The following is a 24,227-nucleotide window of genomic DNA, read 5'->3' on the forward strand; positions in this document are numbered from 1 at the left end:
GGCACACAAAAAAATTTATGGCACATGAATCGTGGAAAAGACCAGTGACAGCACTGTCATCCATTTCATCATCCGACAATGGCTGCTGCTACTGTGGATAGTGTCTCATAGCAACGTCCTTGCTGAGATGATCAGCAATTGGTGCCAGAGGTGCCAGTGGCGGTGATGGTCACACAGGACCCAGTGGTGAAGGTAGCGGCATCAGGTGCAGCGGGGATTGCACCGGCGACAGCAATCGAGGAGTTGGGTGACAGCAGTTGAGGAGTGAGGTTGGAGGCAGGAACACCAGACCGCGATCTGCCAGGCAGTGACGCCCGCTGTGGTGTGAACAGTGACACAGGAACAGGCATTGGCAGCAGTGGGGGAGATGCTGGCCCCTCTGCAACAGATCCTACAGTGCACAGCCACAGCTGGTCAAAGTGACGGGTTGTCTCCACATCAGGAGTGTGGATGATGCACAGGCATCAGCCCCGGTGATACTCGATGATGGCAGGAACCAAGTTTGGCCAGTGGTCAGAACCAGTGCGGAACCGGCGTCTCCAGTGCAAGCTTATTCATGGTAATATGCACCTGGTAACTGGTAGCACAATCTAGCCCAGGGGAAAGAGAGATGAAAATTCAGAGCAGAGGGACTCCAGTTGCTGGTACGGAAATTGATCTGACACTAAATTTACCTTATCAGCAATATAAAACTGAAAGCATTAAACACATCTGACCCAACATGTCTGCGGTATAGGGCATGCAGCAAGCTCTAGTTGGATGAAGCAGTATGGGCAAGAGGGAAGGGGGGCAGGCAATGTTGTGATGCGGCCTGTTGCTGCTGTGTCCGTAACGAATGCTACCCCATGTGATGCTGAATGGAAGGTTGTACTGCTGCAACAGCTTCATCATCATCCTGAACACTTGCAGTGTATTTAACAGGGGTTGACTGAGCAACTTCCGATACCTCCCCCCCCCCCCCCCCTCCACCACCACCACCACCGCAGAAATCTGATTGCCTGTGGTCCATGTCACTTCAAAGGACTGTGCTATATTGAGCATACCGTATTTACTCAAATCTAAGCCGCACTTGAAAAATGAGACTCGAAATCAAGGAAAAAAAAATTTTCCGAGTCTTAAGCCGCACCTGAAATTTGAGACTCAAAATTCGAGAGGAGAGAAAAGTTTTAGGCCGCATCTCGAAATCGAAACAAAGTTGGTCCATTGTAATATGAGACACAATTTAGGTCGAATGAATGACGATACAGCTACAGTAGTTTGGTTCAAGTCGTAAGCTTAGCAGTTAAGCTTTACCAGGTAGCCATTGCTATGCCTCAAAAGAGAGAGAGAGAGAGAGAGAGAGAGAGAGAGAGAGAGAGGAATCGTCTCATTAGCAAAACAATGGCAAGAGACTGCTATTTGTTACTTACACTGCTGCTTTCTTTGATAATGATCAACAAGAACCAAATAATAGACTACCTATGATAGAAGATGTTCTGAACGAGAGTTTAGCGAAAATTATTCTCCGTTTAAAAATCTTTGCAAGTGCATCCTGCACAGAAATTAGTCATCTTAGATTTAAAAATCTAGTCAATTGCTGTGCTTTATTTCTGACTGTATCACTATTAGGCAAAAGAATAATATGAATATAAACATGACATGATATGTATATTCTTTCGCGTTTGCTGTTGTCTCACTCTAGTTTCGTAGTTTATTAGGCAGACAGGATTTAAATGAGATAAGAGCAAACATGAAACAATACATGGCAAAATGTTTATATTCGTATTATTCTTATGGTGAAGAGAATACTGCATGTGATTCACAATTCATAAAAGTTCCTATTAGCAACCATCTCTTCTCACAGGTAGGAAAAAATTCAGAACGTAGAGTTGGCCATATTGACAAACATCCCTAACAGTCTTGCCAGTCAGATTTTCGTAGTACATTGTAATGCTGCTACATTCGAAGATGAACAATGCGGAATTTTATTTACTTCGCTGGATAATGTATGAAAATGCAGTGGTCGAAACTCGGTACAGAGAAAAAAGCTTGTCTTCCACCTTTTTTTTTTTTACTGACGCAGAGGATTTGGTGCCAGTATTTATCTTTGTGCCTACAAAGCATGCCTGTGTAGCGCTACATATATTCGACGGCAGAAGTTAGTTGTGGCGGCACCCACCAACATTTTTCAGAACTTCCGCTTGCTTTGCACTCGATTCTAAGCCACAGGCAGTTTTTTGGATTACAAAAACTGGAAAAAAAGTGCGGCTTCGATTCGATTAAATACGGTATCCGTAAGCATCAGGTTCTCACATTAAAGTGCCTGTTCGCGGACTTCCCTATCCGGGACCAGACAAATATCATCACCACGCACCTTGTGATCAGTGTTCGATTTGTGATGGGTACTACTGACAAATTTACAATGATGGTTCAACCTGTGTAATTGTGCAGCCCAGTCTTAAGATTGATTTGGCTGTTTTTGACTATGGTAAAATTCTACACGCATCGCAATGACATGTTTTCTGTCGCAGTAATAGGTCAAAAGTAGCTTGGACATTTCATCAAATGAGTAACTGGTCAGTACTTGCAAAGGCACTGTTGAATTCCACGTAGTTGTCAAAGATGTGTGTCTAGGAAACCTGCTTCTCGGATCACTAGACAACAATTCAAGCAATGAGTTTTATTATGAAAAGTACATGACATTACTTAACTTTGTGTTAATCAGATGTGTCACAAGCAAAGGGCGACAGACAAAGTAAACAGTGTTCTTCAGTGTATACAATTCGTAAGTCGCTGGTTTTGAAGTGCCTAATTTGATGCTGCTGCAGAACTGGGCCGCGACGAGTCGTGTTCTTCAGTGTATACAATTCGTAAGTCGCTGGTTTTGAAGTGCCTAATTTGATGCTGCTGTAGAACTGGGCCGCGACGAGTCGGTGTGGCGCTAATGTCCTCTTCACATATATGTTTCGTCCTGGAGAGGGGTAAGTCAGCGTGCAATTGGTTGACATCTTCAAATCCCTCTCTGATGTCTCATTTCTGACTGGCGTGCCGCCGCTTGAATTTACACTGTAACAGGCACAAGTTGGCACAACATGTGATAAATGCGCGACAAAAGGCAGGAAAGAGAGCCCTACTCAGGTTTGCAGTGACTATGCGAAAAACAGGGAAATGTTGGTGTAACTGTGTCTCGTAGGAATCCTAATATTCAGTTGATTCATCATATGCTGGAAGGGGTGACGGTTGCACTGATGAGAGAGTAAACTGCTGCGAACATGCAGATGCCACATGATTTAGAGCGGTGGTAAGAGCCTGCTGCTGTTCCTTGATAACTTGCTGCTGGGCCTTGATATGTTGGAGTAGTTCTTCCATTGAGATGTTTGTCGGGTGACTTAGCACTGACACTAACATGGGAGGAAACATAATTCTGACTTGTTGCCACGTTTGCTATAGCAAGAACGGACATGATTTATGGAACATAGTACTTTATGGAACAACATGTGAGATACAATGAAGTACAGGTTGTGCATAGCACTGGACAACAGTAATACGGGTTACAGAATAGGTCAAACACTCATTTGAGATTGCTTAAATAATACTCTTCCTTTGACGGCTCACCAAAGCGTGCCAGGAGGCTGACCCGGGTGGCCTTTATTAGCGGGCCTTGAGAACTGTAGGGACACATGCTCTTAAATCGCACACATCATGAGTGAAGGAAGGTACACAGGGACATAAATGGTGGTCAGTGCTTGCCTCCAAGAGGCAAATTCCATTACTGCTAACACACACACACACACACACACACACACACACACACACACACACACACAAAGTACAAAAAATGACCATAGATTTTGGAACTGTTAGTTCCTTGCTGGGGAATGAAACAGGGGTAGTTTGAAGATAGTTGGAAATGAGGGGTACACATTCAGAGTCATTAGTTCAGTACTTCTACAGTAGTCACAGCTTCATCTTCTTATACCATGTTAGCAGTCAGTTTTCAGTCTGTAACTAATGGCAAAAGTTGTGTAGCTGTGTACAGAAAATGTGTGTCATGTTGGTTCTTAGTTTCTTGTTGTAGCTGACGTACTTCCTGGAAGTTTCCTTATAACATTTTTCTTTGTTTCAGTGAGAAGGATACACGGCAGCCTGAAGTTGGCTCTGATATAACTGCAGAAAGGTATGTTGCATAATTATGCTTAAGATATTCTGTATTTGAAAATTATTTTATTGTGGCCAAACAATAGCCAATTTTATTGTAGCAGTGACATGTAACTAAGTGTTGTTTTTGAAGAGTTAAGTGTGCAAATGTGTGTAACAGGGGCATCTGATTTGTTAGCATTCATTTACATAGTATATTTTGACTGATAAATAGACTATGCTTCAAATTTTACTTGGAAGTGTGTGTAAATTGTTAATAGGCAAGACACTAGAAAGCATGCATCATTGGTTGTGACCCCAATGAATTCTGCAGTTACACCTACCTGTGAAGTGGACACTGGACAAAGTGTAAACAGCGTACAGATTTTCTCAGCTGATTTGCTATGTATCTAAAATCCTCAGCCAATACCTAGACTGCTCGAACAGTCCACGGGTGTACTGCGGTCCGTAGTGTCCAACGGCACAATATTTTGGTGAGCAGACATGTCGCCATCGTCAGGTGCGCTGTCAAACTGAGCTCCTGAGGGCGGGCGGGCGTCCTAAATCCCCTTCCCCCGCGAGGCATTCTCTCTGTGGTCCAACACGCGGCCGCACATCAGTGATCGCTGAGAGGCTGGTTTCGGTGTCTGTGGTGGTGTCGGTGTAACTGCCTTGTCCGCCCTAGTCGCTCGTTGATTTTCTTTGCTGAGCCTCTTTTTAATTAGACTCAGTGCTGGTTCCCATGCCTTGCTGAGGTTATAGCCGCAATCTCTGTTGATGAGTCCATCCCTGGCACGAATTTCGATAGTCTCTCTAATGATGCTTTCCCATTATTTAGATGTCTGTGCTAAGACCCTGGTAAGTTGGTATCCATTTCGTGATTTTCGGACAAACAGTGCTCTGCGACTGCCGACTTGTTGGGGTACATAAGTCGAGTGCGCCTCTGATGTTATTGGCAACGATCTTAGATGGTGCGCACTGTCTGTCCAATGTAAGTCTTTCCACAAACACATGGAATCTGGTATACACCGGCCTTCCGCAAACAGAGATCGTCTTTGACACTTCCCAACAATGCTAGTGTTTTATTGGGCAGGCAAAAGACAGTTCCTTCTCTGTGTTTCCTCATATTCGTCCTATTTTCCCCGATAGTGTGCCAATATACGGTGTATAGGCGGTGGCTATCTCTTCCTCCGTGACTTCGTCCATCTCCACACGCTGTACTGTAGAGGTGGGGTGGAGAGGGCTTCTGATCTGCCATTTCGAGTACTCGTTTTTCCGAAATACAGTTTTGAGGTGTTCCAGCTCATGGGGTAGACTCTCTGCATCCGAGATGGTGCGCGCCCTGTGCACTAGTGTTTTTAGTACCCCATTCCTCTGCGAAGGGTGGTGGCAGCTATTTGCATGCAAATACAGGTCGGTGTGTGTTTTCTTCCTGTATACCCCATGGTCCAGGGTGCCACCCACTCTTCTTTTGACCATGACGTCCAGGAAAGGTAAACTTCGTTCTGCTTCGGTCTCCATAGTGAATTTGATGTTCGGATGTATGGAGTTCAGGTGCGTAAGGAAGTCTAGGAGCTTGTCCCTTCAATGGGACCATATCACGAACGTGTCATCAACATTACGTAGAAAACAAGTAGGTTTCCATTTGGATGACGCGAAGCTTCATCCTCAAAATTGTCCCATGGAAGGGACAAGCTCCTAGCGACCAGGGCGGACGAGGCAGTTACACGGATGACACCACAGATGCCAACACCAGCCTCGCAGCAACCACCGACGTGCGGCCGCGGACCGCGGCGAGAACGCCTCGCGGGGGGAGGGGATTTAGGACGGCCATCCGCCCTCAGGAGCTCAGTTTGTCAGCGCACCTGATGAAGGCAACATGTCTGATCACCGAAATATTGTGCCCGTTGGACACTATGGACCGGCAGTACACCAGTGGACTGTTCGAAGAAGAAATACGCACAATACATAGACTGTGAAGCTTCTCCGTTAGGTGAAAATGCTACTTTACTCTCATTTGGGAGGAGTCCACCCAACAATGTTTGTTTTTTGTAGTTCGCTTAAATTGCTTGTGGGGGATGCTTCCTCCAAAATGAACAGGTGGCCAAAACCCCCAATTTTTCACCCTTCTCGTGCTAGCTGCAATAGTACATCTTGCTAACATTGAGCAGGAAGCACTAATATACATCATGCTCCCATGAAATCTGTGTAAGCAGTGGTACATCATGTCAGTAGCTTCTGTTCGCAACCAATAAACTAAAGGAAAAAAAAGAAATATTTTTGTCAATATTTTATGAGCTTGCTCCCATAATTTTAGCTGTCAGTCATAACATGACCTTCAAAAATTGTATGATCATGATAAACTGTGGGATTGAGATCCAGAGGCACACCATTTGTACTTTTTCCTTTTTCAGTTACCTGTTTTATATTTTTCTCCTACAAAGACGCTGTTGAAAAAGTTCTAAAGGCACAAGTTAAATGCTCTGGAAATTCTTGTCGCAGCTGTTGGTAAAGAGCAGCTGTTACAAAATTTGAATCTTCATCATTTATGATTTTATTTAAAACTTTATATAAAATGTGCTACCCAGTATAAGCGGAAGAATAAAATATTGATAACTGCATGCAGATGAAGGCTGCATACTTATGTAAAACCAACTTTTCACAGTCTCCAACATCTATAATGTATTTCTTTTGTCCCCTATTGAGGAATATCGGTCACCAATATCAGATACAAGAAAGTGGTAGCAGATTTCATTTAAACAATATGAAAAGTTCTGTTTATACAAGCATGAAATTGAAAAATAAGACTTATTTTTATATTTATCCAGGAATTGTTAAATATTTTCATATTTTGCCATTTGAGTATTGTCATTAGACTGCATTAACTAGTGTTATGCTTTTGCAGGTGCAGTAATAGCCTTCAAAATCCAAGTGATGCTAAGAAGCATGTACATAGTTCAGAAGACAAGAAGCGTTCACATAGCCCTGACCGCCAAAAGCATTCCCATTCACCAAACACTCGTCGGCGAAAATCTCATAGTTCTGATAGAGACAAGAGTCATTCCCGTGGAAATGCAAAAAGGCGTTCAAGGTCACGATCTCGTGACCGTCGCAGGCGGGGAGAATCGTCAAGAAGTCCAGAGCGCCGGAAGCGATCTCCTTCCCACAGAAGCAGAGGTGACCGAAAACGATCATCACACAGTCCATCAGAACGCAGGAGAAGGTCAAGATCAGCAGATCGTAAAAAGAGGTCCCACAGTCCATCTTCTAGGTCTCATAGGGGTGGAGATCGTGAGAGAGATAGAGACCGAAGGTCACGTTCTCCAACACATCGTCGACCATATGAAAAAAAACCAAACAAGCTAACAAGTAAGTGCATACTTACAGCTAGAACATAATGTGCGTTCGCTAAAATTGGCCATGGTGATTCCTGAACCTTTGTGGGTGAATTCGATATTCAGTCATGTTTTGTGAAGCCCCAGTCAACAGTATTTTTTTATCTGACACTTTTGCATCGCTATGGCAGTAAGATATTTTTGTAACAAGAATTAATGCAATAATGTGCTAGCCCAAAAAATTATTGAACATGTGGTACTTAAGAGTTTTAAAACTAACAGCACTAAAGGGGAAACTTTTTCATTACTAAAACCTTGACACACCTAATTTGATAGTGGTCAGTAATCCACGACAGTTGGAAATATGAAAGGGTGAGCCTGAAAGTGGCTGATGTTTGGCTTTAATGAAATAAAGTAGTAAATTTTTATCAACTAAGAAGTCATTGCTTATGAAATTGAAGCTTACCTTTTCCTTACCACTTCCACTGCACGTATTTAGAAATCCTGTGTCATAGTTGGCTGTCGCCAATCCATTAAGTCAGTTTTTCCAAGTACTCTTCACATTGTTGTCACTTCCAAAACAGTTCCTGCCCAAGAGTTCTTCGAGCTTTGTGAAAAGGTGTATGGCAAGAGTTTGTTTTTGCTTCTTTATTGATATGCTCTGTCATACGTGACATGTGCCTAGGTTGATTTTTGTCCCTTTCCTCTGTCTTGGGGCAGCTCTTCTGCAAAACGTTGTATTCTTGGGGAGTTAAATTTTACCAGGAAAGATCACGGAATTTCAGGGATTTGCCTAAAGTCTCGGGGAATTTTGCATTTTTTGCCTAGCATTGAAATTGGATTTCATAGAGTTGTAGATATCGCAAATTTGAAAACACTATTTCAGAGTATGTTAATTATATGAATATTATTAAAAATAAATTATCGATGTTTAAAAAATATGGTTAAACTACTGCCTATGGCTTGTATAGAGCTCAGCAGAGAGGAAAGAAAAATCATTATGTGGTACTGTGCCATCCCCCACCCATCCCACCTTCCATGCTCACCATTAATTTTTCAGGGCTTTTTTGACACCATCTTCCTCCTCACGCATGGATTTCTCAGGGAATTTTTTTCCCAAGTTTGAGAAGTTATTGTGTGTGTTATCATCTCCCCCCGTCCCCACAAACCACTTTTCCATGTCATTGCATGTCGTCATTATCATGTGATTAACAATCTTGCTGGTGCCAGGGTCATGTTGCATTCCTGTTCCATGCACCTGCTGTCTTGCTCTCTTTTGCTCCTGGGGGACACCGCTTTATCATATGCATCTTTAGTGCAACCTCAGGGCTGGGGCCTGACAGAATGTGTCCCACAACTTGCAAGGGAAAGTAGGGCTGTGTTTTTCCCAAGAAACTCCTCCAGCAGTGGGTAGGTATGGATATGGCGACCTGCATTTCCCAAGCTGGGGACTGGCCAGTGCCGCCAGACTCTTCTACCATACTCTGGACATAGTTCAGGGGGTCATCTTTAGGCACGGCAGTGGACCGTTGTGTGTTTCAAAGAACAGGTGCCTTGGCCTCACATTCTGGATCATGAGGAAGAAACACACCTCTGTTTTAAAAAGAACTCAACCTGAAGATGTGCTGTGTGCTGATGAGCTGAATGGCTGTTGAGGTAAAAAGTCCAGCAGTCAACCCCCTGGGCACATGCCCCTTACCCCGTAATGTAAGGCTTGCTAAGCATGCAGGGCTCTGTCTGGATTGATAGTGGCTTATGGGATCCCTATGGAGAGACCTCAATTCACATTTACTCCTGACAGCATGGGTATACTATCAGTTAGTACCTACACCCATCCAACAAAGAAAGCTGAATTGGTCAGTCTGTCTGAGAAGATGTCTCAGAATTATAGTGCCAGGGTTAGTCTACCATAACACTTCCATTACAATCAAGAGAGCAGAGACAACCTTTGGGAAGGTCTCTCATTTTTATGCTCATAAGGCGCTGGAGGATATTGCTTGGTCAAAAAGTCAGGGCAGTGATTCTCCTCGAAAATCTGGAATTCTCAGGGAATTAAATTTTACCTGGAAAAATCACAGTCAAAGTATGTAAGCTTCCGTGATACAAGGCCTAAGGTGACTACCCTGTTTTGGCTGAGTTTCATACCGCCTTTAACTTCTGTAAAAGTGTGGTTACCTGCTCTGATATAATGGAGATGGACCCTAAGCAGTTAAGTATGGAATGGAAAAAAATGGGTGTCATGGAAGTGCAGAACTATATGGGGAGAGTCAACGGCACATTGGAAAAAACTGTCACATTTATATCCATCTCAAGGTTAGACTATTTGTTGCCAACCCAAATCAATATTTCAAAAGTCAAAGATTTGGTCATACCACCATGGCATCAAGTGGGAGGGCTATATGTGGAAATTGTGGAGACTCAGCCCAGTGACTCCTGTACTCTTCCTCCAAAATGTATAAACTGCTCTGGAGATTACCCAGTATGGAGCAGGAAGAGTTGGATTTTGTAACAAGGAAAGGAAAATTCAGGGGTTGAAAGTTAAGAGAGGGCAAACCCTGTGGTGAATCTAAAAAAGGTTTAAAAGCTATGTAAACTTTGGTGTTTGCTACTTTTGCATCAGCCCTTAAGAAGCCAGTTGGCAAGTATGATGCCTCACATAAACCCAGACCACAGGATTCAAGTAAAAGTGCTTGCACTTGTCAGTGTATCTGTGGAGGAAAAGCTACACTTGAACCCCAAATTTTTTGGGACCCATCAGTGAAAGACCTAGGCCACACCATCAGGAGCCCACTAAGCCATCCTCTCTACTCATGCATGCAACTCCTCCCATAAGTAAGGATACAGTCATTTGAAATTGAAGAAAGTGGCAGTGCCACCATTGGATTGGGGAGCTCTCTCCCTTTCAGATAGTGATCATGTGTCTGAGGATACTGATATTCGTATGGAAGAACCAGAGCTGGGCACTGTCTCTGACCTCTCAGGTTAATCACCAGCACCAAGGGAGGAGGGCAGTTACAACTATCACTAATTAACGGCATCTGCAGGGGTTTCTGTATTGCACTGTAACTTGAGTGGATACAGATCACGTTTGGAAGAATTACAGCTCCTGGCCCAGGAGAGACTGTTCTGCATCTGTTGACAAGAAACTCATTTTAAAGCCTGTGACACATCTGCATTAAGGGGCCACCACTCCTACAGGAAGGACAGTGCTACTGAAGACAGGGCTAAGGGTGGACTATCTGTTTTTGATGATGATCGATGCCATTCCTCTCCTTACCACAGCTATACAAGCAGTTGCAGTAAAACTTCTTGGCAGATTAAAACTGTGTGCACGACCGAGACTCGAACTCGGGACCTTTGCCTTTCGCGGGCAAGTGCTCTACCATCTGAGCTACCGAAGCACGACTCATGCCCGGTACTCACTGCTTTACTTCTGCCAGTATCTTGTCTCCTACCTTCCAAACTTTACAGAAGCTCTCCTCCGCAATATCCTTTCTTTCAGGAGTGCTAGTTCTGCAAGGTTCGCAGGAGAGCTTCTGTAAAGTTTGGAAGGTAGGAGACGAGATACTGGCAGAAGTAAAGCAGTGAGTACTGGGCGTGAGTCGTGCTTCGGTAGCTCAGATGGTAGAGCACTTGCCTGCGAAAGGCAAAGGTCCCGAGTTCGAGTCTCGGTCGGGCACACAGTTTTAATCTGCCAGGAAATGTCATATCAGCGCACACTCCACTGCAGAGTGAAAATCTCATTCTGGAATTGCAGTAAAGTTCTGACACCAGTTAAAATCACAGTTTGTTCTGGAAGTATGAAATAAGAAACATCTGCAGCCTCAAATTTTTGTGTTTCAATAAATACATGATGCATTTCAGACCCTGTGGGTCCATCCTTGGATGTAAGTTATCTTTAATACATGATTTATTGTTGGTCTAGAATAAGGTGAAACACATGTTCCTTCCACGAAAAGGTTTCATGTTAGGTTATGAATTTCGTGAATGAAATGTGGAAAATATGCATGAAACAGTGGAATAAATGAATGTTGTAAACTTGCCACATAATCCAAGAAAAGTGTTTTTAACTTATACATTGGTTTCTCCATCCTGTCCATGCATATCACTTCACTCAAGAGGGTCATTTGCACACACATTTCACAGATGTGTACATGGTGTGACCAAAAATGAAATTATTTGTAGTGCCATAGGTCTAATTATTAAATAATTGACATATGCAGGGAATAAATTTAGAGTAGATCTCTCAAATTACTGAAATAACTGTGGCTTGTGAAATCTGTCTGTTCATTTAACCTAGATTGTAGTTTTTTTGATTTTATGGAGGTGTATCTTCAGTTCTAACAGATTTAGGATCTTCCATGGGCTTCAATATGTAATAGTACCAAGTTGTTTTGTACACTGTTGATGGTATGTTTCGTTTCCAAGAAATGCTGTGTAGTAACTGATTTTTCAAGGTGGTTGAGCCTGAAAGCATTTGTGTGTTCTTGAAACCGGGTTTCGATGTTTCAGCCTATTTTCCCTACATGGTAGGCAGGACAACTAGGGCATGATCCTTTGTACACTCCACCGCCGTTGAATTTTTTATGTATTCGATTTTATGTTATGGACGAGTGAGTATCCTAACTCCTTATTAGTCGAGATTGCAACTTAAGTTTTTGTCGGTGGTTGGTGATAAGATCCAAAAAAATTATGCTTTTGTTGTCCTCATGTTCTGTTGTGAATTTCATGTTATTGTGGAAAGAATTGAATAAGGCTAGTTGTTCAATCTCCTCTTTCGTTCTGTCAAATAGCAGCAAGGTATCATCGACATATCTCCAGTAATATTTTATTTTGGAGTCTGTTGTTTTCTTTAAAGAACGTACTTTCCATATGATTGAGAAATACAGGTTGATTCAAAAAGAGACATCCGATTTGGCACATCAAGTTTTTTCGTATCTTTTCATAGGTGTTCAGTATGCCCCCCTTGAGAAGCACGGCATATGTCAGTGTGGTATTCAAATTGTTCTCACACTGCAGCAAGCATGTCTTGAGTTACAGCTTCTGCAGCTACTGTTACGCGATGTCTCCGTTCATTCTTTGTTGGTAATGGCGGCACATAAACAGAGTCTTTTACAAACCCTCATAAAAAATGACACACAGTCATGTCCAGTGACTTTGGAGGCCAGTAATGTAAAGCTGAATCATTTGTTCCAGTGTGAATGATCAATCATTCAATAACTCTTTGATTTAAAAATTCCTGCACTCCATACGCCTGTGTGGCAGTGCCCCATCCTGTTGGTAAATGAAGTCATTCGAATCAGTCTCCAACGGTGGGAAAAGAAAGTTCCCAAGCATATCAAGATATGTGCTACCTGTAACAGTGTTGCCGGCAAAGAAAAATGGGCCTACACCTTTTTCTGTGAAACTGCACAAAACGCACCAAATTTTGGAGGGTCTGTCTCATGTTGTACAACTTCATGTGGTTGTTCCATACCCCATATTCTCACATGATGATGACTCATTTAAATGGAATGTTGCCTCATCACTAAACACTGAGTGTGGAGAAAACTGTCATCCTCCATCCTACCAAGAACGAAATTACAGAACTCCATGCGTTGTTGTCTGTCACCTTCACAAAGAGCTTGCTTCACAAGCCACACAGACATTGGGGGCATGTTGATTGTCGAGCGACACGATGAACGAATTTCTGTGGACTCCTAGTGAAACTATGGCGGATGCATTTGACTTCTGTGTCAGACACTTGGGGATGGCCCAGCAGTTTGCCTTTACACAAACAACCTGCTTCTCGGAATTGTTCATGCCATCGTCTAATGCTCTGTGCTGTAGGAGAATCCACACCGTACCTAGTACGAAAGTCACGCTGAACAGTTGTTACTAAACCACACTGCAGAAAACATAGAACACAAAACGCTTTGTCAACCCGACACTATTTTTACTAGAACTACAGTCAGTGCACACTGTTGCTACCTAGTGGGAACCATGTAAAACTCGAGAGTTTGCTCTTTCCAAGAGTATGTTGTACACACACGTATATCTCAAATAACATAATAGCTATGATTTTTTAAAAATTGGATGATTCTTTTTGATACATCCTATATATCTGCCAGGAAACATGATACGCTACTGCCCATGGCAATACCCTTTTTCTGTCGGTAAACTTTCCTATTAAATGGAAACTAATTATGTGGCAATATTAGCTGCAAGATGTCCTTGACTTTGATATTTCTGCAATTGACTTTTCTTCTACCGGTTTTTTTTTAATATATATATATATATATATATATATATATATATATATATATATATATATATTCTTTTTCAACCAGTTTTTCAAAGATTATATCTACCGTTTCTTCAGTTGGTACCATTTGTAAATAGGTTAGTTACATCAAAAGAGGCAAACCTAGCACCTGCATGAATTTCTATACAGTACAACCCCGCTTTTACATTCCTGAAATTAAAGTTGTCCCACCATTTTATTTTTTTTTATTTATTTATTTTTTTTTTTTTTTCACCCCGTCAGATTTCCTGTGTCCACTATATTAATTCGCACCTGATTTTGTGTCAGCATATTTATAAAATTCCCATGATTGATGTTTCACAAAAAAATATTTGCGGAGAAAAAACTGATGTAAAATTATGCTGTGACAGCATTGAACGTCAAGCAGTGTTTACAAATGTTACACGGTTAAGTTTCGTGACACCAGGGTGCTCTACTCAGTGGATTTAAACCGGTAAACGCGTAAAAGTTGAAACAGTTCATGCCGTGTCTCCTGCAATGCCAAGCTCAGCTCAGCGTGGTGGTTAGTGGAAGTAACTAGGTTTGTTTGAATGAACATGTCATGACCGATAACAATCATTGCCAAACTGTCTCTACTGCACATGCAGAGTTTTGTGATTGTTGTGATCATCGTGACATCTCTGTTGAACTATATTTAGCACGTTTTGCCACTTGTAGCACTAGTTGACATCTTCACTGACTTTGTGTTGCTCAGATGTTTTTGGTTTAAACACAGTGCCAATTACATATTTTTTTCATGCTGAGGAAAACTTGTTTTGAGAATTTGTTCTTGTTTTCAAGTGTAGTAGTTGTGTGTGTATTTTTTGTAGTGTTACACAAATGAGCAATGTGAGTGATAGTTTTCTTGTGTGTGGTTTTAAGTACTTTTTTAAATATTTGCACTTGACAATGGAAAAATTCTCAAAACGTGTTGTGCTATGCATGAAAAGGTATGTAACTGTTGCAGTTTTTCATTATTTAAATAATGAATGACGGTGGCAAGCTTTCCAAAAACATCAATTATGATGTATGAAATTGAGTCAAACGTTTCTACTTCTCAGATGGTTACCAGTTCCAGTTATGTCAGTGGTTTTCGTTAGATAATAAACAAGTCCCTCACAAGTATATGTCTGTTATGTACATATATCATACGTAAAATGCAAAAGTGCAGGGTTATCCTATATGGAACTTGTATAGCTTAAAATGCAGTTTCTCACATTTTACATTTTCCCTCATTTTACACCTTTTTTTGAAGTCCTTTGAAAAGTGTAAAAGCAGAGTTTCCACTGTATATTTCATTTTAGCTAATTCATGTGTGTTCTTAACTGAGTATGACTTATCAAAAGTCTGGTACTGCTTCAGAATTTCATTCCGTAATTAAGAGACTGGAGGTAGATTTATTTTTAGAATTAACAGTAGGCTTCAACGGAACATGAGGTCTATGGGTCTTAGGTCGAGCTCTGCCTTGGCCGTGGGATTCATTAAAATGCAAATTTTTAGTTGTTTTTCTGTGAAGAGGAAATTGCTTTTATTAACCATTTTTGAGTAATTTTATTAATGTTGTGTGCTGGACGGTCTGTTCAGTGTAATTTAGGTCTACTAAGTCAGCTGTGTTTTTAGTGTGTAAGATGGGTTTTTTAGGTTACTGTTACTTAATCTGAAAGTGATGTTTTATCCCTTCCCTGAATAGATGCTGTCATTTTTCACCGAATGTGATGTCAGTTTGGTTTATGACTGTTTCATAAAACTGTATTTTGTTGGGTGGATAGTTGTCCTGTTCCTGATGCAGTTTTAGATCTGTGGCCTCTAATTTCTTTTGGTGCCTGTGTGTGATTTCAGATTACATTTCGCATACAATACTTTCAAAATACTCTTCAGCAGCTTTTAGTAATGCGTGTAGTGTATTAACTAATTGTAAATATGTGTAATAACAGCAGTTACTGACTTCATCCACAGTATCTCTACAACATAGGGAGAACAGGCAAAAACTTCAAAACCAGTTTTCAAGAGCACACAAATGTTTTCAGACTCAGCCACCTCAAAAATCAGTTGTTGCATAGCATATGTTGGAAACGAAACATAAAAAACAGAATCTGTGTTAAATGAATGAACAGATTTCACAAGTCACTGTTAAATCAGTAATTTTAAAGACCTATTGTAAGGTTATTCCTTGCATATGTCAATTGATTAATAGTTAGATCTGTGGCACTACTAACAAAGTTAGATTTGATCACACCTTCAACATCATCATCTGTGAAATGTGTATGCAGATGTACCTCTTGAGTGAAGTGATATACATGAACCGGATGGAGAAACCAATATATGATGATATTAAAAACATTTTTCTTGGATTTTGTGGTAAGTTTACACTATTCATTTTTTCCATTGTTTTGTACATATTTTCCGCATTTGACGTACGAAATTCATAAGCTAACATCAGACCTTTTCATGACAGAAACATGCATTTCACCTCATTAAAGATCAACAATAAACCGTATTAAAACAACTTACACTGAGGATGGACCCACAGGGTCCGAAATGCATAATGTATTTAATAAAACAAGAAACTTTGTGACGAAGTATTTTTTAATTCATACTTCCAGTGTACTGAATACAGTCAGGTTTGCAGCTGCAAAAATGGATAAAATTAAACAGTGTGTTCTTTAAACAATTCACCTTATGACTTGTTGGATGCAGATGCTGTTCAGCTATCACTTGCTTCAGGGGTTCGATTATCAAGTGCCTTATACATTGAGAGAACATCTGCCTTTTGAACTCCAGGCAGATCACACACTTTTCTACAGTTGCAGTGTGATCTTTAGCCATTAACCTTTGTTTCCCAGCTATTGCAGACAGTTAAATGGGAAATGGCCACGACTTTGCATTCCAGTGACTAGTTTCCAGTGTGGATTTGTCTGCTGACTTGCAGGATGGTCAACAGGATATAATGAAGTCATCCATAAACAGAACATTTAACAGAGATCCTGACAGCAGAGGAGATGCCATTGATAGTGATTGCAAACACTGTGACACTGAGTACATTACCTTGTGGAACCCCATTCTCTTGAGTATTGCAATCAGACAAGCCATCACCAATGCAAAATCGAAAGCACCAATCCTTAAAGGATTCGATAAAAAGCAGCAGATATCCATGTAGTTCCCATTCATGAAGTTGGTGGAGGATGTTGTACCTCCAAATGGTGTCGTGTGCTATGGTTTTGCAAGGTCAAGTAACACACCAAATGGTTCCGGCATAAGGTATCCTGTATTGCTGTCTTTAATAGAATTAAGTTGTCAACGGCAGAACAGTAGTGCCAGAAATTGCACAGGGAGTAGGTGACCATGGAATGGAATGAAGAACCAGACAAGGCTGCAGTTGACCTTGCATCGGAGAGTCTTAACCACTTAACTGGTAATGGCCATTCTCCATTAACTGTTACAGGTACTGTCCATCAAACTAGATCTGATTGAAACGAAATGGGAGCTTGACTTCAGCTCAAGGGCCCAGAAGATGGAACATGGCATAATGGGTTTGATCCAGCCCTGGAGAAGTGTAACTGGTCATGGTCAGAGCTGACTCAATTCCCACAAGGAGAATGGAAGATCGTAGACCACCTCGTTGCATGAAGTAAAGCGGAGGCCCCTCATCTCTACAGTTCTACAGAAGACCTAGACTGCAGGAGTTTGTCTGGCTGATGCAGTGACAGTATAAAAGTGTTCAGCTAAAACCTGTGCCTTGTGTAAGCGTTTTCATGAAGCCCTCTTTTCTCAACAAAGTTGTAAGGGGAGGTGTACTGCCCTTGGCTGAAAGCTGCCTTGTTGAATCTGTCTTACGCAGTGGAATTGGACTGATTAGTGACAGTCAGGAATTCCTTCTGTCCTTTTAACACTCACTTCCCTTGTGCTCTTGCAGACCTGAAGGCATGAAGATTTTCAGTAGATGAACAGTGTTTTAATTTCTGCAAAGCTGTGTGCCTGGCTCTGATTGATAAATTACGTTCATCATTCCACCACACCATTGTCAGGTGGTTGCTAGACTAGGGAATGGAATGTGCGGCAGCATGTTGAATCAGGCAGGTGATATGGTCCACTATTTCCAAGGCACAGTCATGTTGTTCGAAGATGGCTTGCTGACTGTATCGCAACAAGCTTTCCTTTTGCCGTGAAAATTTCAGTGTTGCCTCAGTCATTAGCATTTAAAATGGCAGTCCACCCCAACTTTGAGTTTGTAAGAAAATGAAACACCTACAAATGTCCTTATGTTGTCACTTATTGTGTAGCTACCAGTTTTGGCACTTCATGCACCATCTTTGTCAGAAGATTTGAAGCTTCCTTCAGGGCAGGGGCAGGGTGGTTGGGTTTTGGGCATCTGTTGCATGCTGGATCAGGGGGACAGCTGAGAACACCTCCTTACTCTGTTTTAATTGCTTTTAGGTATGGTGTGTTGCCTTTTCTGCCTATTTTGTATCAAAGCAGAATGCTTTGCTGCACTGGAGCAGGGGTGCGACTGCTGTGGGTAGTACAACTCCTGTCGTGTGCAGAGCCCTGCGGGCATTCACCAGCTACCTTACCTGTTTCTCTTCTCTTGTTTTATTATGGGCTGTATTTAGCCTCTTCTCTTTTACTGTCTTGACTCTGTCAACTAGAAAATATTCTTTGCTCTGTAACTGTCTTCGTCCTTCATCAGGCTGACAGGATTTGGATACAGGGTGGGGCTTTTCTCACCACAGGATGAGCCCTGGGAGACCCCTCACCTGACCTACATACTGGCCTGATCCATACACTTCTTTGTAAATCCTTTCTCAGCCCTGGCATCAGTATTGCCTTCAATGCCTTGGTCTTCCCATCCTACGTACTTTCATCACCAGGACACATACTTTCTGGATGTCATTAATTCCAGACGAACTATTCCTGGATCAAGAGACTGGTGACTCTGCTGTTTAGTCCTTGCTGTTTAGATCTTTAATCTCCAATCAAGTAGCAGTTGTGGAAAGTAGTCTAAAGTTTTATTCTTCCCTTTTTTATCACTAATACTGTCAGAATAGTTGCATATAAGGTACAAGTAACTTGTCTCAGTTGGAGTGATAAACTGTTATATTTTTCTATTTGCATGATTTTGCTGTCCCTTGTGTGATTGTTTTGTATCCTATCCACAAAAATTAGGTTCAGTGAATGCTAGTCTGCATCTTCATTTTGATAGTGTAGAAATGCAACAATTGGAAAAACATTTCTGTTTCCTGTGCCGCACCCCCACACCAGTGGAAATGCCCAGTGCTGACCAGATTTGCTCATGTGAGCTCTATGTCCTGGATGCAAATTCTGGTTTGGTGCTGCAATGTCTAAAAAAGTTCTTTTCCACGGCTGACATGAATTAAGCATTGCGCATACATAGCTTCATGGTTTCACATGTTTTAAAAATTCTAATATTAAATACCAATATTTTACAGAATGTTATTTACTGTGTTATATTATTGAAAATCATTTGAACCACAAGTTAGTTCAAGTGACAAAGTAAAGACATATTTCAGCAGTTAAAACTTGTATTTTAATTTTATTTTTGTGTATTTTCTAATGAAATTAAAGAATTATCACTGCAACTTGTAATAGATTGTGTACAATGAGTTAAATAGATACAGTTTGCTTTACATATATGAGCTAAACTTAATAGTGAGGGTATTTCAATATAGGAATAGCTTGACTATGTGATGATTACTTTGTGCAGTTTTGGAACGTCTTGGAATTGAAATAAAAGCACCAAATGATCCTACGGCACAACCTGTAACACCACAGCAACTTCTTCAGCGATCAGCAGAAGAGCAGGCTCGACAGATTAAGTCTACTACTGGAATAGAATTTCCAAAATATTACAATCCAGCTGCAATGAATCCTGCACGATATGCTGAACAAATGCAGAAGAGGCGTCTCTTATGGGGCAACAAGGTAATTAAAACTTTGTGCTTGGAGAACTGCTTGCTGTCAGGCTTAAAACTGAAAGCACCTACTAGCACAGAGATTTCTCTAATCTCACTTTCACGCACCATAACACACTAGGTGTGAGACTTGTTCCAAGTACAGTAGAACTTCTATTTTACATTCCAGCAGCAACATTCTTTATTGCTCCCGTCAAATTTTCTATGTTCACAATGTTAACTCACACCCGATTTTGTGCTAGCACATTTATAATTTTACCATGATTTACACTTTGTGAAACTATGTCCTTGTAGAAAAAAAACTGACATAATTGGCATAAAATGATGCTTGGCTTGGTGTTGGCCTTCAAATAGTGTTTATGTTATATGGTTAAGTTGCTTGACAGCTGGGTGCTTGGACAGTGTCTTGAAAGGAGGTTATAAGATGAACATCAACAAAAGCAAAACGAGGAAAATGGAATGTAGTCGAATTAAGTCAGGTGATTTTGAGGGAATTAGATTAGGAAATGAGACACTCAAAGTAGTAAGAGTTTTGCTATTTGGGGAGCAAAATAACTGATGATGGTCGAAGTATAGAGGATATAAAATGTAGACTGGCAATGGCAAGGAAAGCGTTTCTGAAGAAGAGAAATTTGTTAACATCGAGTATTGATTTAGGTGTCAGGGAGTCGTTTCTGAAAGTATTTGTATGGAGTGTAGCCATGTATGGAAGTGAAACATGGACGATAAATAGTTTAGGCAAGAAGAGAGTAGAAGCTTTCGAAATGTGGTGCTACAGAAGAATGCTGAAGATTAGATGGGTAGATCACATAACTAATGAGGAAGTACTGAATAGGATTGGGGAGAAGAGAAGTTTGTGGCACAACTTGACCAGAAGACGGGATCGGTTGGTAGGGCATATTCTGAGGCATCAAGGGATCACCAATTTAGGCAGCATGGAGGGTAAAAATCGTAGAGGGAGACCAAGAGATGAATACACTAAGCAGATTCAGAAGGATGTAGGCTGCATTAGGTACTGGGAGGTGAAGCTTGCACAGGATTGAGTAACATGGAGAGCTGCATCAAACCAGTCTCAGGACTGAAGACAACAACAACAACAACAATTTGAGTAAGAGATCCTTTATATCCAGTGACTCATTACAGAGTAATAATGTAATTATGATTTATACAGTTTGTTTCGCCAGTTGTGGTTTCCTTGCGAAAATATCTTAAGAACAGTGAAAATCCTGTAATACTTAGTTACAAAAGGTACAATACAAAACATGGAGTAATGCCACAATCCTCTGATTCTAACGGACTAAGATTCAGTTGCTGGTACTTTAGAAATGACTGAGCATAGTGTAATAGTGTTGCTCTTCCATTACATTCAGTGAACTCCCACACAAGTTGCATATCAACTACTCTTTGCCATTAAACCAATCCATACTGCTGTGTCATCACTGTTAATGTGCAATTAATGTAGTCTGAAAAAACAAACCTGGAGCAAGTCTGAGCAGTACTGAAGGCATGCTCGATGATGAAGAGTAAAGTGGGGATGCTTCGTGTCAACATTTGCACTGTCTGCAGATAATTTTAGTGCAGTACAGATTCAAAGATAAACTGTGGTAAGAAATGAAACAAAATATAGTTACTGGATAATAGACCACAAGAAACCGTATCTATCTTATACCAGAATACTTGGAAAATATCCCTGAACCCCCTTGAAAATGTTGATTTTGTTTAGGTTCGTCGTTCTTTTTAGGTTGAATCATGCCTTGTTTCTCAAGAGCTCCCTGTACAGATTTTGTTGAAACTGAGTAAAAAGTTTTCTCAAAACCCATGGCTTCCAAAGTGATAGTTCATGTTGGTTGCTCAGTTCTGTGCACTTGTTCATCATTTGAAAGCACATTTTGCTTTATAATCATTTGTTATTATGGAAGGCCATATTGTATAATATACGTATGTTAGAGAAATTAAACCATAAAGGGCATTAAAGGAGGCCCTTGAGTCAGAAGAAGTTCATTTGAGTGAACAGATTTTTGCCAGTGATACAACATAGTCTTTTTAACCTACCACAAGATTGTGGGTAACTGATATTGTCAAAAGAATGTTAGACTTTAATTGCTTTAGTGGTGATTTAAGTTTGTGTAGGGGTATTGTGAAGTTTTCTAAATCGCTCTAGGTGAACTTAAAGCAATGGAAAGTCCAGGATGGAATAACAATAATATGAAATGGATAGATTGCTACTCACTGCGTATAGTAGGCAGTGAGTCGGACACAATTTGGGTCTGTCTGTGACTCAGTGGCTCCTGTGAATGAATTTTGATATGCAAGATAACAGCTGTAGTTGAGTCAGCATAAGGTGATCCCTGAAAGTTGCAGTGGACTAGGTGTAGCAAATTTACGCAGCTTCCTTAACCAGTAATGTATGCACTTTTGTAAACATTTCTATGGTAATGCCTCAGTGCTGTCACAGCACAGTAGTAGATGGCTACTGTTTTCAGCTGTAGCCATTAGCACTTTGCAGTTGAAAACTGGCAACAGTACTGTCGGGGATCTTATTATGCCATCTCTACTATAGCACCTTTCTTCTCAGTTTATCAATAACTATACTTTGTGTGACATTCATTCATTTATTTAATGCGAGCTGCATTAGACAATTTTAATAATATGTGGTCTAAGATGACATTATCAGAGGGATTTTGAAACGCTGTATCTGTTCCAGTTATGTTTAAAGATAGTTTTGAAATAATTTACTGAAATATTTGCTGTTCCTGTTAAATTTGTGTTGTCCTTTTTTACAGGCAACAACTTCTACTACAAAATCAGATTCGTCAACACCACAAACATCTACCAATAAATGGGAAGGAACTACATTTGCCCAAGACCAAGATGGCAAAATGACAGCCAAGTTTAAGAGGTTGATGGGGATCAAAGATACGGCACAAGGTATATACACTACATATCAAGCTAACCAAGATAGAAGAGTGACAAGTATTTTAATGAAAGACTGTTACTTGAATTCACAACTTTCAGTTTATGGATGAATTATGAAATATAACTCTCATTAATTTTATTAATTTGTTGAAACTGTTCTATATAAATTATTTCTTAGAGGTATTTGTGTGTCATATATACAGTCCATTGTTAAGATAAAGGAGGGGAAAACTAGTTGGTAGACATTCTGGTATTGGGGCAATATGACAGTTGAAATGTTTCTCAATTACAGGAAGCTCTGGCTCTTCAGGCACAGAAGGAAATGAAATTCTCAAGAAGCAAGAAGAAATGTTCAACTCCATGGAGATGCAGTATGAGGTAGCGAGAGTAGCAACCCACACACATCGTGGGGTAGGCCTTGGCTTTGGTACTTTCCAGTACCCACGATAGCAAGAAAATGGAGGTGTGTCGTGATATCACCTGGGGACGTGATGTATATGAGTGTAGGAAATGAAATCAGACAAATGCAATAAGAAATTGGCATTCTTCACATTCCTGTTCATAAGGATTTCACTTTCAGCTCCTGCACTTCACAGTTTAAAATATTGTATCATTTGTACCTTCCATGGAATATTTGAGTGGATTTCCAGTGTTAATTTCAGTGTCTCATCTCTTCATTTAAGGATCTAAAGTCCTCCAAAAAGAATGATCTTAGTGGTACATTTTCATACACTCATGTTTTAAAAAGGTCTCGGCATGCTATGATTGGACATGTTTTAAACCCTTTCTCTTCCAACAAACAATTGATTGGGAAGTGGGTTAAGGAGCTGGGATGTAAAATGTTATATACATTCAAACTGTTCGGGTATCTTGTGTATATACTGTTAAAAATGTAGAGTTTTCTATGAATGTGTGATTTTACAATGAAGTGTAAATTATAATGAATGTATGATATGTTTGTGAATTTTGTTGTATTAAATGTTAGAAATGCACTATGTTTCTCTCATGTTCAGCACTGAAGGGTCATCCTGTTGTATTTGTCATTAAGTTTCTAATATAGTGCTGTATTAAGTTTTTGGTAAAATTTCTAAATTTATCTGCTGAATTCTCTGCCTGCAGATGGACAGTTCTAATATGGAACATCCCTCAATTTGACTGAATGTACTAAGATTAACGGCTATGCACTTTTGCATACCAAAGTGAATGTTAATTGTAAATTTCATACATAAAATTTTGTCTTTTAAGTTATTGTAAATATAATGATTGTGATTAGAGAACTAAATGCATATGACTGAAGCATCACATAATGTGTTTGCACTGTCTGTTCCTTAATCTCGAGGAGAGTTTCCTGATAAATGAAAATTTGTAACACAAAAATAGACTCCTTCATTAACTGATAGTGACATGTAATTAAATCTAAGTATTGAAAGGTTTTGGTTGACAGTATTCATTTATCATTATTGAGAGATTTTAGGAGGATGGTCATCTATAAAATAAATTTAATTAAAACACTTTGCTTTTCACATCAAAACAGATACACTTCACACATTTTGTGTGCTGTATAGGCAGTGATCAATCAGACCATTTAATTGTGGCTTTATGGAATTGTTGAAATGATTTGATCGGTATACTTTCTGGCAGTAAGAA

The 24,227-nt window shown here is 40.4% G+C and overlaps 1 protein-coding gene across 2 annotated transcripts in view; it reads left to right on the plus strand.

Moving 5' to 3' along the window:
- Positions 1–24,013, plus strand: part of LOC126203987 (arginine/serine-rich coiled-coil protein 2-like) — a 58,505-nt gene extending 34,492 nt beyond the window's left edge. For both annotated transcript variants that reach the window (XM_049938417.1, XM_049938418.1), the window contains 5 exons: positions 4,106–4,156; positions 7,022–7,485; positions 19,457–19,674; positions 22,448–22,592; positions 22,873–24,013. In XM_049938417.1, coding sequence (XP_049794374.1) covers positions 4,106–4,156; positions 7,022–7,485; positions 19,457–19,674; positions 22,448–22,592; positions 22,873–23,030 — 1,036 coding nt within the window. In that variant the 3' untranslated portion in view covers positions 23,031–24,013. The remainder of the gene's footprint in view (positions 1–4,105; positions 4,157–7,021; positions 7,486–19,456; positions 19,675–22,447; positions 22,593–22,872) is intronic.
- Positions 24,014–24,227: the final 214 nt, after the last annotated feature.

Source organism: Schistocerca nitens, chromosome 9, assembly GCF_023898315.1.
Source record: "Schistocerca nitens isolate TAMUIC-IGC-003100 chromosome 9, iqSchNite1.1, whole genome shotgun sequence".
In the NCBI taxonomy this organism is placed as follows: domain Eukaryota; kingdom Metazoa; phylum Arthropoda; class Insecta; order Orthoptera; family Acrididae; genus Schistocerca; species Schistocerca nitens.